Raw genomic sequence first — 14,948 nt, 5'->3', positions numbered from 1 at the left:
GGCTGAGATGTTTGTTTTAACAGGCTAAAAAGTGGGAGGTCACTTAGACATGTGCTCTGATGCAATAAGAAAATACCTAATTACTCCATTTGGGGCTCAGCTTTTGGTCTCAGTTAAAACTGCTGAAAGCAAAGCTCAATAATTCCTGACGAGTAGCTATCCTCATGTTGCCTGTAGCCACATCTTCATTGTATGTGCAACCCATGCTGTACTTAGTAAAAGATTTCTTCATGAAGCTTCTTTGATATGCAGTTGTAGGATACATCTAGAAAGGCTCTGAGAACCCCAGATCTATTGCAGCATGCTCCCAAAACTGACTAGCAGTATTCTCTGCCTTCCTATAGAATTCTCTGGGAAGTCAAGCTGTGAAAAGCAGACAGCTGGTTGGTGCACCACACTGGTTCATTGTCATGCATCAGGACACAGGCTAGGATTGCTGCTCATCTGTCTTCAGTAGCAAGTAGAAGGAGCAGGGCATCTTGCTGGAAAGCTTTTTGCTTGATTTGTGCTGACTGATGTGTTAGGAACACAGACTCTAAAATGGAGCGACTAGCATTTTTTCTCTGCAAAGGTCCAGGTGGTAAATACGTTTGTGGGATTTGCACTCTCTGTTGTGACTACTCAGCTCTGCTTTTGGAGCATGAAAGCACTCACAAATGAATGGGTGTAACTGTGTTTCAATAAAACTTTATTGACTTGACTGTATGTGTAAGAGAATCTGAACCTATGTATGGGGTTATGTGTGTGTAGGCCATAGACAGACCTCAGAAGTCATTCCTCATGAATCATTTATCTTTTTGAGACCCTTCTCTTTCATTAGCTTCGAGACTGAGGGTCAGGCTAGCCTATCTGGCCAGAAAGCCCCAGGAATCCACTTATTTCCACCTTTCCAGAGCCAGGATTATAAGCAGATGCCATCATGTTTGGTCTCTTACAAGGGTTTTGGGAAATTGAACTTAGGTCCTCATGGTTCCATGGTAGTCACTTTGCCAACTGAACAATTTCCCCAGCCCTCAACGAAACCTGTTTATAAGGACAGGAGATAACCTGGATAGGCCCATGAACCATAACTTATCAACCTTTGTTCTACATTCCAGAGAATATGCCATTGGCTGTATAACTGACTTCAGAGGAAGAATATTGGGGACATTCAGATAACTCTGTTGAAGTGTTTATTATTTTTTTTTCATAGCCAGAATTCTACTGTATGTTTGTATAGTTTGTCAGAAATAAAGAGTGCTGTTTCCTTTCGGGGGGTGGGGAGACTCAATCCACATAGCATTATTTAATTATCTTTACCTCCTTCTTTCCCCAAATCATTTGAAGTAGATTATGACAAAGGTATATGTAGGACTGGGTATAACTTGGCCGTAGAACGTACATTTAACTTGCATGAAGCTCTAGTGCCCCCCAAAATAAAAGAAGAAGAAAATTAAAGGGCATGTGCGATTTTGGGCTATCCAAGCTTGCCATTTCTGCCCCACCTGCTAGCTCAAGCTGGTAACAGGCCATTTCTGAGACTGTTCAGCCTTGGGGCACTTCCTAAGTTGATTTTTGGCATCTTATCTTGACAAGCATAATTTCCTTTTGGGAAAAAAAATGCCCTAGTGTGTTATATCAAGTCTCCCACTGAAAGAAGTGTTAGTATTCGTCATTTTTCTTTTGACTGAAGTAGAGCCAAGAACCATTCCACCAGCTAAGTGGGTGTAAAGGAAGGAAAGGGAAAATCATAAGCTAATGAAAAGTCTGGTGGACGAGTGTTCAGATATACTCTGAGGCTCATAGGACTAGCATTTCATTAGCCAAGGGAACTGTTTCCTGTTTCCTCAAAGACTCACCTCTGCTCTGGGGGCAAAGAGAAAAGGGGGTTATATCACGTCAGGGAGGTAGTTGCAAGTGCTGCTTGTGAGGACGGAAGAGGCGGGACTTTTGCAGGAAAAGATGGCCATCAGTGGGCATCAGAATGTGATCCAACAAAGCCAATTAATCGGAAACACTTCCCCATGGAATTGTTCCTCTCAAGATAATTTTCCTACAGACCTGTTCCCCACTTCACAACTATGACTGTGTATAAGTGACTTTCATGTGCGACCTTAATTATGATCAGCTCGAAGTCAGATGAGGCCTGTGACCGTTCGTGCCTCTCTGCCTCTAGTACGTCACTGATTCATTGCACCATTGTTGTTGCATACGTACTGTGTACAGAATACACCATGCTGGTTCCTGGGGCTGTAGGACAGTTTCATAATGAAGGTCCGCCAACAACTGCAGGCTCAAGCAGGCAGACTCCAGATGTGCCAGGCAGCCTGGTGCAGCAGCAGTGCCACTCAGTAGATCCTAGTGCTTGAGGGTCATTTGGGAGCTTAAAAACAGAGCTGAAGGGACCCCAAATGGGTGCTGAGGTTTCTTTCTCCTCACTCTGGTTTCTAGGTGTGTACTTGGAAATAGTTTGTGATGATAATTAGCTTCACTTACAAAACCTTCTAGGACAGTGGGTCTCGACCTATGTGTTGTGACCACTTTGGCAAAACTCTTCTACCTCCAAAATTATTTACATTACTATTCATAGCAGCAGCAAAATTATATTTATGAAGTATCAACAAAAATATCTTTATGGTTGGGGGTCACCACAGTGTGAGAAACTTTATTAAAGGTCACAACATTAGGAAGGTTGAAACCACTGTTCTAGGAAGAGGCAGCCTGCTTGCTACGTTACAGTTGACATATATAAGTATCAGTTGACTGGTATCCATTTGCATAAAGTAATAGTCTATTTATAGATAAAAATGCACACACACATACGTGTATTTTTTGCTACCTGTCAACTCAAGTATTTGTGGTTTTTCTTCCACAGAAAAAGCAAAGGACAAAAGATCTGTCTCGGGTGTTTCACTCCTACAATCCATATGATCACAAGGTAAGAGAAGCGTGTGATTAGTGTGTTTGTGATTAGAGCATCTGCCGACAATCCCTCTTCCAGGAAATGTAGGGGAGGGCATGGCTGTGATGCCTCCCAGACCTGGATCTTTCTAAATGGATAGCACTGTTTTCACTGGTTTGTGACGATTTTGAAATGCATGACCAGGTACATTTCTATTCCTATTCTAAAGTGCCTTCTAAATTAAACAAAATTTCTATTTCTGAACTGAATTGCTTACATTTTTTTTTTCAAATTAGAATGTAGTTACAGGGTTCTAGAGTTGTTGCTCTGTGGAAGAGCCCTTACCCAGCATGCAAGAAGCCCTGGGCTCACTTCCCAGCACTACCCCAAACCAAGTCCAGCCATCACTCTCGGTGAAGTGCCAGATCCTGCAGAGACAGTTCGAGTGTTCTCCTGAGATGGAAGTAGTGGTTACTGTTTTAGTTTATTGATGTTCTCTTTTGAAATACTGTGGTGAGTGAGGCAGGTTTTGGAATGGCTAGAGACAGTTGAAACGTTCACTTTCAAATCTTGATTCTTCATTGTTCTGATACGTACCATGTATCAAATAATGTGTACAAGAAGCAGCTGGGCCTGATGATCTGGAATGCCCTTTTCAAGACTAGCAAGGCAGAAGCCCAAGATGCAAGGGCTCCTGTGCTCCCTTCTGCTGCTCGGGAAAGACCCAGAGCCATTCCGGTTGAGTTTGTGCCCAAACTTTTCACCCCTGCATTTTAAGAACTTCAGTTGCATTTTCACCTTGAAGCATTTCAACCCCCATCTTTGTAAAAGGTAAGGTCTCCTGTAAAAAGTGCAAACATCAAGGATTGGGGAGATGCCTTGGTGGTTAAGAGCATTGATTGCTCTTCTAGATGACTCTGGTTCAATTCCCAGTGCCTACACAGTGGCTCACAACTATCTGTATCTCCTACCCCAAGTCATTCAGAGCCCTCATCTGGCCTCTGCAGGCACTGCACACAAATGGTGCACAAACATACATGCAGTCAGAATACTCATACACATAAAATAAAAAAATATATTTTTAAGTTCAAAAATCATGTGTTTGGGGCCAATATTAGAACTCCTAGTGTTCTATATCTTCATAGAGCAACACATTACAGAGTTTCTGAGGCTTGTATGAAAAATCTGTAGATGAAATGTTCCAATAAATCTGTTAATTTGAGGTGATTTCAAAAGGAAACAAACAAACAAATCACGCAGTTTAAATGCTACTATAAATCTGAGTCTTTACCTATGAACTTGTAGGCAGACGCAGTGTGAGGTTATTCATCCTGCCAAAATAACTAATGTAAAAAAACCTCATTCCTCGGTTGAGAATAGAGAGATGTCTAGACTCAAGAGACAAAATGAGTGCGCTAGCAGTTGATGGAACCTCAAAGAACTTAGAATTTCTAGTGTAACAAGGGGCTAATTGACTTTAGCACCAGCAGATTGTAAGGGAAGTGTTTATGCTTTGTGGAGATGTGTGACCCCCAAAACTATTATTTCAGAGGAATGTTTTCCGGCCTCAGTCACTTTGCAGAAAGGAAGGGTTGGTTTAAAAGAGCCTGGGAGCCAGTAACATCTGGAAGTGCGGTGGGAAGGTGATATAATAGTTGTGTGACAGCAGTGGCCCAGGACCCCCAGACTGCTGTGGGGAGTGTTGCCCCCTCCACGAGGCCGTTTAATTGGCATAAGTGCACTAATGACTGAAGTTAGCATTTAAGAACGATAAATTTTCAAAAGCCTTGCAAATCAAAGGTTTCCCTTGAGTTGTCTGAATTTTTGCAACTTCTATCATTTTTAAAATTCACAGATGAGGGAAATTCTTTTATTCTTTTATTAAAACTCTTAATGGAGCCTAGCCATCTGTAGCTCCTACTGACTTCCTCTTCATATCCTTTGTGGCGTTGTATCAAAGTCACCTCAGATGATTTTGGCTTCATCTTGTGAGGACTTCATTCCCCTACAAATTAGTCATTGGCAATGAAGAATCGGCTAGAAATGCTAGAAGGAATTCCTTTTGATCTCTGCTCTCAGATTAGTAATAAATTATTATAAGGAGCTAGCCTGCTAGAGGAATGATTTTAAGCCCATAAAAGTTGGTCTGTTGGCATTCTCTTTTATTGCATATGTTTGTAGAGAAGGGCAGGGGTGTTGGAGGCAGCTCCAGCCCTTTAGTGACCTCCTCTAAGACTCTCAGGTCTGTGCTGGCAAATTTTAATGACACTATTTTTCCTTCATCGTTGATTGTAATGTACACAAAGACTAGAAACATTGGAAGACATGATCATGTACTGTCTTCTCAATCTGAGAGTGTGTTTCTTCCCCTACCATAAATAGATAATAGGACTTGTGTCTCACACTACTTTGTCATTTTAATTATCCAATTACAGCCAGACAAATCAGTTTTCTAGGTAGATAGCTTTGAGTGTAAAATGTTTTACAAGATATGATTAAAGTTGATTCAAATATCTCATGCTCAATGAGATTTCTGGAGTGATCTTTAGAAAAATATACATGTGTATTGTAAATGAAACCTTACACAGAATAAAACACAGCTTGTCTAGAAACTGCTTTTAAAAACTTCCAAGGAGAGGATACGGTGCATGAAGTCAGCTGGACCATGTGTTGACAATTATGGAACCTGAGTGACGGCTTTGTGGGGGTTTGTTCTTCTGTGTATTTTTCTATATGATTGAAACTTTCCAGAATCCTCGAGATGGGAGACTAAAATAAACGTCGGCCAGGTCGTGAGAGTGAATGTGCTCATATTCTTCTTTCTCTGGCCATGCTTTCACTGTTCATTTTTCCCTTGATGTCCTTGTGTGCCAAAGAAGAAAAACTCAGCGTTTCAGTGGGTCCATTATGCTGAGTGAGCTCAGAAGTGAAGCTGCCGGGCCTCAGCTGGCGTCATTTCCTGGGATTTCATCCCAAATTACAGAGGGTCAGGGAAATGATAGCCTTGCCTACTGGTAAGTGCTAAAACAGTTGTCATTACAAAGAGTAGTTAGTGTTCCAGCCTTGTCTCCGTGAGTCAGGTGTGTTTGCTCTTCTGTCACTCTCCCCCACTTCCCCACAGCCAGGCTGCTCCTGCCTCAGCCCAGACGTAGGAAAGTTACCAGGTTAAACAAACATGCTGTTTCAGTGAGGCTGAGCTCGTTTCTTAATCACACCCTAAAGCTTTTGTGTAGGTGGTAAATGGTCTCTCAGTTTTCTCTTAAATGCTATTGCAAAAGCAAACAAAGCTGAACAGCAATGTGTGCACCTAAATAGATGTTGGGAAACATTTCTCAACCTGAAACTGTGACTGGGGACCTGGAGAGCTTTCATTTTGGACCATTGTTTCTCCCTCTTAAAGAGGTCGTTTTCAAGGATTTTTACAGTAATAACTTTTTAAAAGACCACTTAAACAGTTTTGACCAACACATACTCTCTTTATCTGTTCTAATTGAAGGAATATCAGGAAAGGCAGCCCCAAAATAGCAAGGAATCTGTTCATATTTTATCTATTTTTGCCCTCTGCTATTTTGATAACTAAAGCTTCTGGTTTCTGAAAACAGCATAGTAACCGCCAGGAGAGATTTCCCACCTGCGGGCCTTCTAGGGCATGTAGTCTCAATCCAGAATTGAGTTTTTCCTTCTGTAAGCCACAGGTAAGTTAGGCAGGCTATAATTAGAATATTCCTACTAAATGCATGTCAGTTAACATGTGCAGTATATCTTTATCCTGAAGAAAATATTATTCACATAAAAGATGCATCTCTCTTTTTCTTTCTCTTTGCCTTTCTTTTTATTAGATTTTATCGGAATTTATGTGTTCAAGGGAAATCTAGGTTTATTAGTTAAACACAGATGTTTATAATCTGCTAATGTAAAAAAGTCATGATAAAATATGAAACCACTTTGAAGGAAAAAGTTAGAAAACTCGGTGCAGATCTGTAGCAGCGTTGAACATCTGCAGAGTTGAGTAAATTCTAAACCAGTTAATCTGAGTGGATTAATCTGTCCCCACTAAGGCATCTGTAATGTGTTGTTGCTGTAGCACGCTGTAGCACTCTCTAGGTTTTGTGAGGCACATCGTATCTATTCTTTAGCAGATAGCTGTGTTAAGAGTTTTTCTGTAGACATAGACAGAAGCTAATGGGAATGCTTCAGGAAAAAAAATCATGGTACATCATCTCCATTTGTTGGAGTGGGCTTTTTTTTGTCTTTTGGTGATGGCTATTATTTTGATATTTATTTCATAAAATCGCAAACAAATTTGTGTATCTCAGAAAATAGCTGCGTGTGAGTGCACTTGACAACTTCAGCTCCAAACAGGAGGACGATGAGCACGAGCGTTTGTTTTAAATCAGGATCTTGCTCATGCAGTGATCTGGCTAAATCAAAATATAGCTCAGAATTGGCTGAAGATCCAATGTGGCCCAGACTGCTCAGAGAACAGTTTAAATCCACCCCCTCTACCCCCCCCCCCCACCACCACGACCATCTCATTTTACCTTTGGTCCCTCATCCACTAACAGTCCATTCTTTTGTTTAAATCCACCCTAACCAGTATACATGTCTGCTTGCCCAGTCCACAAAGTCAACTCCAACAGCAATTGAGAAAAGGCTAGTTACTGCTTCAGTAATCCAGAGCTCTAGGAGGAAAAGCAAGAGTGCACATAAAGACTAGCGTCTGTTAATAGGACCTCTGAAAGTACAGCTGCCCAGGACCACTCAATTTAGACCCCAGCACTCAGATACCTAATGCATTAACAACCCCAGGGTTAATCATTAGGATTAGTTTATATCATGAGATACACACTTTGTTTGAAAACAATGGAGATGCATATAATCTATTTTTGGAAACATTGGTACTGTGGGAGTGGGGGTCAATGTACTTTTCTTAAGGCCTTTTAGGAGTAGTTCATTCTTAGGAAAGGTTTGAGTAGCTGAAGTGTTACTGTAAAGAATGTTGGGATGTGTGTGGGCAGTAGGATGAGGAATGCAGATGTGAGCTTAAGAGCTGAAGCGTGTTGACCAGTATGGCCTACACCAGTTATTTCTAAGTCAGGTACTGTGAAACATATGAACATTTTTTTTTAATTATTGTGTTTTCATCTTAAAGACTGTTTGAGGGCTGGTAAATACCTCACTCAGGTGATAAAATGGTTACCGTCCAAATGTAAGGACCTGAGTTCAATTCCCAAAACCCAAGTCAAAGAAAAATGGGTATGGTAGCACACACTTTTAATACCTGTGTTGGGGCTCACTACCAACTAGCTTATTTGGTGATCTCTAGACCAGTGGGAAACTAATTCTCAAAAGTAAATAAAGGTGGACAGCCCTTGTTGAGCTTTAGTTGACCTCTGACCCCCACAAGTGCATACACCCATGTGCACATGTACCTCACCTAGGTGTATCCACATTTATGTGTGTATGTGCACACATATACACATTTGGGAAGATTATTTCAGGAGCTCACTAGCTAGATCACTGGCACAGTTGTCTGCAAGTATGCACAAGGTCCTTAGCTCACTCCTGGTACACTGCGCGCCCGCCTACCCCCCTAAAAAAAAAGAAAAAAAAGAAAACAGAAAGATTACTCTAAGCCTAACATGAGGTAATTATAATGATGTATTGGTACATTTTATTTGTGTGGCTATGTCTGCATGTTTTCATGTGTATGGGCACATGTGTGCACAAACATGTGAAGAGCTAAAGTTGATGAGGCAGGGTCTCTCACTGAACCGAAGCTGGCCTATTCCAGCTGGTCTGGCCAGCCAGTTTACCAGCAATCCACAAAGTCTGTATTTCAGTCAGTCAGCATATCTCCCTAGCTTTATATGGGTCCTGGAGAATTTACTGTATCTCACACCCTTGCATGTCAAGTACTTTATCCACTGAGCCCAGCCCAAGATGTTTTAGTTTATTATGTTACTATATGTGTATATGTTTTCACCTGCATGTATGTCTGTCTGTGTAACATGTGCACGCAGTGACTGTGGAGGCCAGAAGAGAACATGTCATTCCCCTGGAATCAGAGTTACAGGTGGCTGTGAGCCTCGATATAGGTTCTGAGAATTGGATACAGTCAAGCAACCAGAGCTCTTAACCACTGAGCCATTTCTCATCACACCCCAAGCATGATCTTTTAAATTATAATTCAAACATACAAAAATTTATTTCAGTGACCCACACTTCCCAAGACTACCTTAAGAACATGTTTATACAAACATGTCTGGGAATCTTATCTACTAGTGCTTGGTGAAGTTTTATACAATAAAGTTATTATATAAAGTAATACAATAAAAAATTAAAATATGAGGTGAAATTTTAGCAGTTCTGCTTTGAGCAGAAGTATCCAGGGGACGTCCTCACCAACAGTCTTGGGCTGTGTATAACTGTCCTTTCTTCCCTAAGAGGTTAGGAATCTTGGTGACGTCAGTTTCGTAAATACTTGCATCATACCTTGTAAGCAAATGTATAGTCTCGGCTCAGACACCCTGTGGTGATGTCCATTAATCAGATGCTGTAGAGATGCAGAGCAGCAGATATGCTTGTGCCCAGCTCCTGCTGCCTGAGGATTGATGGCTGCCTCCACACTGAAGGAAGCATTCACTGCTCTATCAGTCCTCACCCCCTCCCCCGTGCTCCAACATAACACAGCATCGGAGTGCTGTGAGCTGTGCTTCCAGAGAGAGATGGGATTTGGATCCCTGCCTGCTGGCCCTACAGAACCTCGAGCTATCTGCTGTCTGGAAATAGCTAATTCAGTTTTTAATTGATCCGGCACTCTATGGTCGCCAGATTTCTCATGGCATGTGCAGATAAAGAAACAAGTTATTGATCTGGTGTGTCGATGCCATGCTTAAAACAGTTCTGTAGCAGATTGCCCAAAGCCATTTGTGCATGTGACTCTATTTTCCATCTTTGGCAAAGACAAAAGTGCTTTTAAAGTAGTTTTATGGATGTTGCTAAATATCAGGAGATTTTGAGTAAATGTCTAACTGACAGCATTTCCTTATGGTTACACTGGCACATCCCTACACAAAAGTCACACTCAGGTTGTGGCCTCAGAATATAAGGATATGAAACCTCAAGAAAATATTAAATTCATCCCCTCAATTCCCCTCTAGAGACAAACAACCTGGCCACATAATAAAGCCCACACAAACAACACTTTTAATATAAAAACAACTTCCATTTATTAAAATGCCTTCCTTCTGGAGATGGCCTTGTGATTGTCACCACATCTACATTCATAGCTCAGCGGTTTCCTGCTTTCATGGTGTCTAATCCCTGCTAACCTAATCCAACAGCTCTGGCTTTCTTTTAACAACATCACATTTAAGTAGTAGGTCATGTTTCCTTGAGCCTAACTTTGGTATTATTTGTGTATATTTTCCTTTAAATGGAATATTGGCATTGAACATTATGTTTTCCATGTCTGTCATGACTTATTCAGCATTCCCAGGAGTCACTCTTGAAAGAGAGTGCTCTTGAACTAGTGAGATGGCTCAGCGGGGAAAGGTGCTTGCTCTACAAGCCCGGCTGCCTAAGTTCAATCCCCAGAATCCATTTACACGTGGAGGGAGAGAACTTTCTCCAAAACTTTGCCCTTTGACCTCCACATACATTCTGGATTGCACATAACAAGAAGGTTAGACTTCTTGTACCTTGTCCCACTGATGAGAACCTGGAACAGAGAGGTTAAGTAGCTATTGTAGGCCACATAGCTAGACTTTCTGGAAGCCTTGCTCCAGAGCATATGCCCATTACTTGTGTGGCACAAATAAGTGGAGATTGGCTGTAACCAGTCCTCTAAGAGGTGGTTGATAGACACAACTTCTACTCAGGCAGAGGGAGACCTTCTTCCTTCTCTCTCCTCAACCCCAGATCTCAGTCTACACAGAGGTATAAACAGGAATAAGAGACAGGACAGGTCCCCTAGCCGATTAATTCAAAATCAGCTTGGGCAGAGGAAATAGGCTTCCACCGGGTCTTGGAACTGACATGCCGCAGAAGGTAGGTGCACAAAACTAGTCAGCGGCTCTTGGCCACTCTTGGCTTGCAGCTCCCATAGCTCCCATAGTGCACTGTCTGCCTTCCTTCCTCTCCTGGGCCTGTCTCCTGCTGCTCACACTAGCGCTTGCACTCCGCCCTCATGTTGTGCTGTTTACAGCCCTGAACTCCAGCTCCAGGGGCTCCAGTGCCCCCTTCGGGTCTCCACAGACACCACACACACATGCACACTCCTTCCCCCACAGCCAGGACTGTTACACAGAGAAACCCTATCTCAAAAAATCAATCAATCAAAAAAAAAAAAATTGGTCAATCAGTCTTCAAACAAAAAAACTGTCAGACCTTCCCTTCATTTCATTTCCTGCCTAGAGGATGTGTCTTTCTCCCTGACCAGAGCCCCGAGGTGACAATGGTCAGACACAGCTTATCAGATATTTACTTGTTTATTTAAGAAAACAACTCACTAAGCTCAGTCTCTCACAAAATTTATGGAAACATATTAACCTGGAAAAATCTTTTTTCTTTGGTTTTTGGTGGTTTTGTTTATTGTTTTTTTAAGACAGGGTTTTTCTATGTAGCTTTGGAGCCTGTCCTGGAACTCACTCTGTAGACCAGACTGACCTTGAACTCACAGACGCCTGCCTCTGCCTCCTGAGTGCTGTGATTAAAGGTGTGTGCAAACACTGTCCACCTGGGAAAAAAAATATTTTAAGTTTCTTGAAAATATAAAGAGAAATTTAAAAGTGCTCATATCATATTTTCAAAAAAGAAGAATTTTAACTACCTCTCCAAGGATGGTACACTGTTTCTTAGAAGTGCAGCTTATCATAAACTAAAATTAGTGGCTTATTTTTAGCTGCTTGTTTTATTGAGATGTGTTGCAAATGTCTGCTGACAACACCCCCATGGTCCACTCTGGAGAAGCAAGGGCCTTGCTGCTGACTTGGCTTGCACTCACTCTTCTACAGGGAGGCTCTGGAAAGTCCTGTGATTGGTGGTGTCTGGGTAGATCTTTGGAGCAGAGGGACTCCCCAGGCCTGATTCCTCTTCCACATCACATCATTAAGTGACTGAAAGGCCCCATTTGTGGGCCACATTAAGTGATTGTTACCTTTGAGGTTAGATTCTGAGTCGCATGAAACCATTGGCAGAATTCTGTCCACAGAGAATAGGGAATGGGAAGTATTCCCGTGGGCCAATTTCTCAGTCCCTCTGGGGTCTGTTTGTTTTTACAGTATTAAGAAGACATAATTACAGTAAGCATTTATGGTACTTTTTGAAATGTATATTTAATACTCTTATGGAGAGTGTAGAAGTAGAAACAGAGTCTCACACTGTAGCCCAGCCTGGCCTGGAACTTCTGGCAATCCTCCTGCCTTAGCATCACAAGTACTGGGCTTACACTATGCACAGCTTCCATAGTTTTCTCTTGAAATTGGAGAACATTGAGTTTCAACATCTGAGAGGAAATAAGTTCCCAACTGATGCTAATGATGGTGAAGGGTTTCTGTTTCCAGCATTTAGTCTATTAATACCTTTTAAGGCTTAAATGTATCTCTTTTTAAAAGTACTTTTTACTTAAAATTTTTTTATGCAGTATACTTTGCTCAAACCTCTAGATGTATCTGAGTGCAAAATTCTCTAACTTAATTTTGGCTTCCTAAAGCTACTTATTTGTCTTTAGTATTTTATTTGTTGTTATAACTCAATGTAAACTTGAAGCTTTAAGCAGTGTAGGAGTGGTTGGGGTCTCTGCCTCCCACCCTCTCTTCCCATTACTAACTAGTTTCCTTCTCTTTTCCCTTGCCCTCGTTTTCTTGCCCTGCAGTCTGGTTCTCTTTCCCTGGTCATAGCACAGATTCCTGTTTTATTAATATTTTCCCACAGAGTTGCTTAGATGACCTGGCTTGTTGCCCTCCTCTGTGTCATTTCTGAGCTCTGCAGCACAGGGTGTCGTATCTGGATTCCTCTTCCAGGGAAGAGTGCCATGAGCACTCACACTGTGTGTGTCCGTCTTCCCTGGTGAGAGCAGACAAACGGGCCCTTGGGCTCACATTGCTGCAATACAGGAAAGAATGGGTATCCTCGCCCTGTTGAATACTTACTCATCCTTCAAGGCCCGCATTAGTTTTACCTCTTTCAGATCTTGTCTAATACACAAGGAAGGTTTTCTCCTGCAACTGTAACTTGTGTGTGTCTCTGCTATCTGGCACTCCATGCTCTTCTTTCTTGACAGACCAGGTGTGATGCTTGAAGTCCAATAGGACATAGGGTGAGGTGGCAGCAAGGATTACTTTGTATTTATTTTTCCCTTGTCGCGTGTTCACTGTTGATGTCACAGTTCACCTTATTGTACTGTGAGGTCCTGAGAATTGGGGCCCTGACTTACATTTCCTCGCCTTCCACCCGGAGGAGCCTGAACTGAGGGTGGTTTATTTCTTACTGTGAAGTGCATTATTCATACCTTAGAACACAGGGTGTTTCCTCCTCATCCCACAGCACATGCCGGGCTGAAATTCAGTCCTCTTGTTCTGGTTTGGGGCTCTGTGGGGGGAGAAGGGACACCGTGGGGATGTGGCGACAGCTCAGGGGGTGAGTCATCGTCATACACTCTGCTGTGGGAGACTGCACGAAGGTGGTTTTTCATTTTCAGTTATAAAGCAGACAATACATGTACCGACACCATATTCAAAGAAAGTCTCCCTGCTGGCCCTGTCCTGCAGGCTCCTAGGCCCCTCTCCAAAGGAAACAGTTGTTTCTGATTTTGTGTGGATGCTTCTAGAGTTATTTTGCAATATAGATACATGCTTTTTAAAATTTAAACATTAAAGCACTACAAATGCCTATATTTCTTTTTTTCCCTTTACAGTGTATCATGGAGATTGTTTTGATCATTACGTAAAGAACGGTCACATTCTTCTTGCAAAAAGTAGCAATATATTCCAGACCAGATGTTGACCATATTTATTTAAGAGTACTCTAGAGCACTGTAGGACTCTTAGTCCTTCCTAGGTAGCAGATCCAGCAGCTATAGGCCTTGGGGTTCTGTGATCTTATTCCCATTCTACCCCAAGTCTCCTACATGCATTGACCTTTTCACAAAATGCTTGATTTCATTTTATCAGTAAACGAGTCCTCTGGAACTTAGGTTAAACACTTAAGAATCTTTACTCATAAAACCAAAAACCTTACATTGAAAGGGTTTATCGAAATATTGTCCCTGAGAAATTTTTCCCAAAGGTCTCTATGTATTATTCTACATAGTCTGCATAGGATACTAATAAGAATTACACAGGCTTTATATTCATCTTACCTTTGGGGGTTTACATTTTTATTGTAATTTTTACAACAAATGCATTCTTGGATTATTGTTGAGTAAATTTCCACTCTAGGAAGGATAAAGTATTAGAGGCTTCTGTTTTTTTTCAGTACCATGAATTCCTTACTTGGACTTGAGCTTGGAGGAGTTGACATCTTCTTCCAGGATCACAGGAAATGGCCTCAAGAGCATCTTCTTTACAACATGGGCTCTGCTTCTTTACAACATGGGCTCTGCTCCTTTAAGCCTGGTTTGAATTTCAGATTCTTTCACGGCCATTTGCAATAGACTTCATTTAATTTGATGACATGTATTTCAATATTTCTATATGACATAGGTCTCTCAATCTTTTACAATTTTAAAAGGAAACAATACTGATGTAGTTACTTTAAAAAGAGTCATGAAACAAAAATGCGGAGTATTTTTATAAACATTAACAAATAGGACTACATGAGAGAAGACTGGCAGATGTGTGGATGGTACATGCTGAGGGTCACATGGCTCAGCTAACATGAGATTAGCTGGCATAACCCGACTCTATGACAGCCCCACTCCTAACTGCACTTCTCCAGTGCCTTAATCATAGTGGAGTGTACCGGAGTTGTCTGAACCTGCCCATCCCAGCACAACCAGACCTCTCCCGGGACTCTGTGGGAAGACTGCAGTTCTCCCCCTTCCTATGAGTGCCAAATATGGCTG

At 41.7% G+C, this 14,948-nt stretch overlaps 1 protein-coding gene across 3 annotated transcripts in view; it reads left to right on the top strand.

Annotated features, from left to right (window-relative positions):
- Cdkal1 (CDK5 regulatory subunit associated protein 1 like 1) overlaps positions 1-14,948 on the top strand; it is a 633,981-nt gene that overhangs the window by 418,106 nt on the left and 200,927 nt on the right. For all 3 annotated transcript variants that reach the window (XM_057788043.1, XM_057788042.1, XM_057788044.1), the window contains exon 13: positions 2,855-2,917. In XM_057788043.1, coding sequence (XP_057644026.1) covers positions 2,855-2,917 — 63 coding nt within the window. The remainder of the gene's footprint in view (positions 1-2,854; positions 2,918-14,948) is intronic.

The sequence above is a fragment of the Chionomys nivalis genome, chromosome 13 (genome assembly GCF_950005125.1).
Source record: "Chionomys nivalis chromosome 13, mChiNiv1.1, whole genome shotgun sequence".
NCBI classification, from domain to species: domain Eukaryota; kingdom Metazoa; phylum Chordata; class Mammalia; order Rodentia; family Cricetidae; genus Chionomys; species Chionomys nivalis.
Note: the sequence above shows the minus strand (reverse complement) of the source record. Positions and strands in the feature narration are given on the sequence as shown.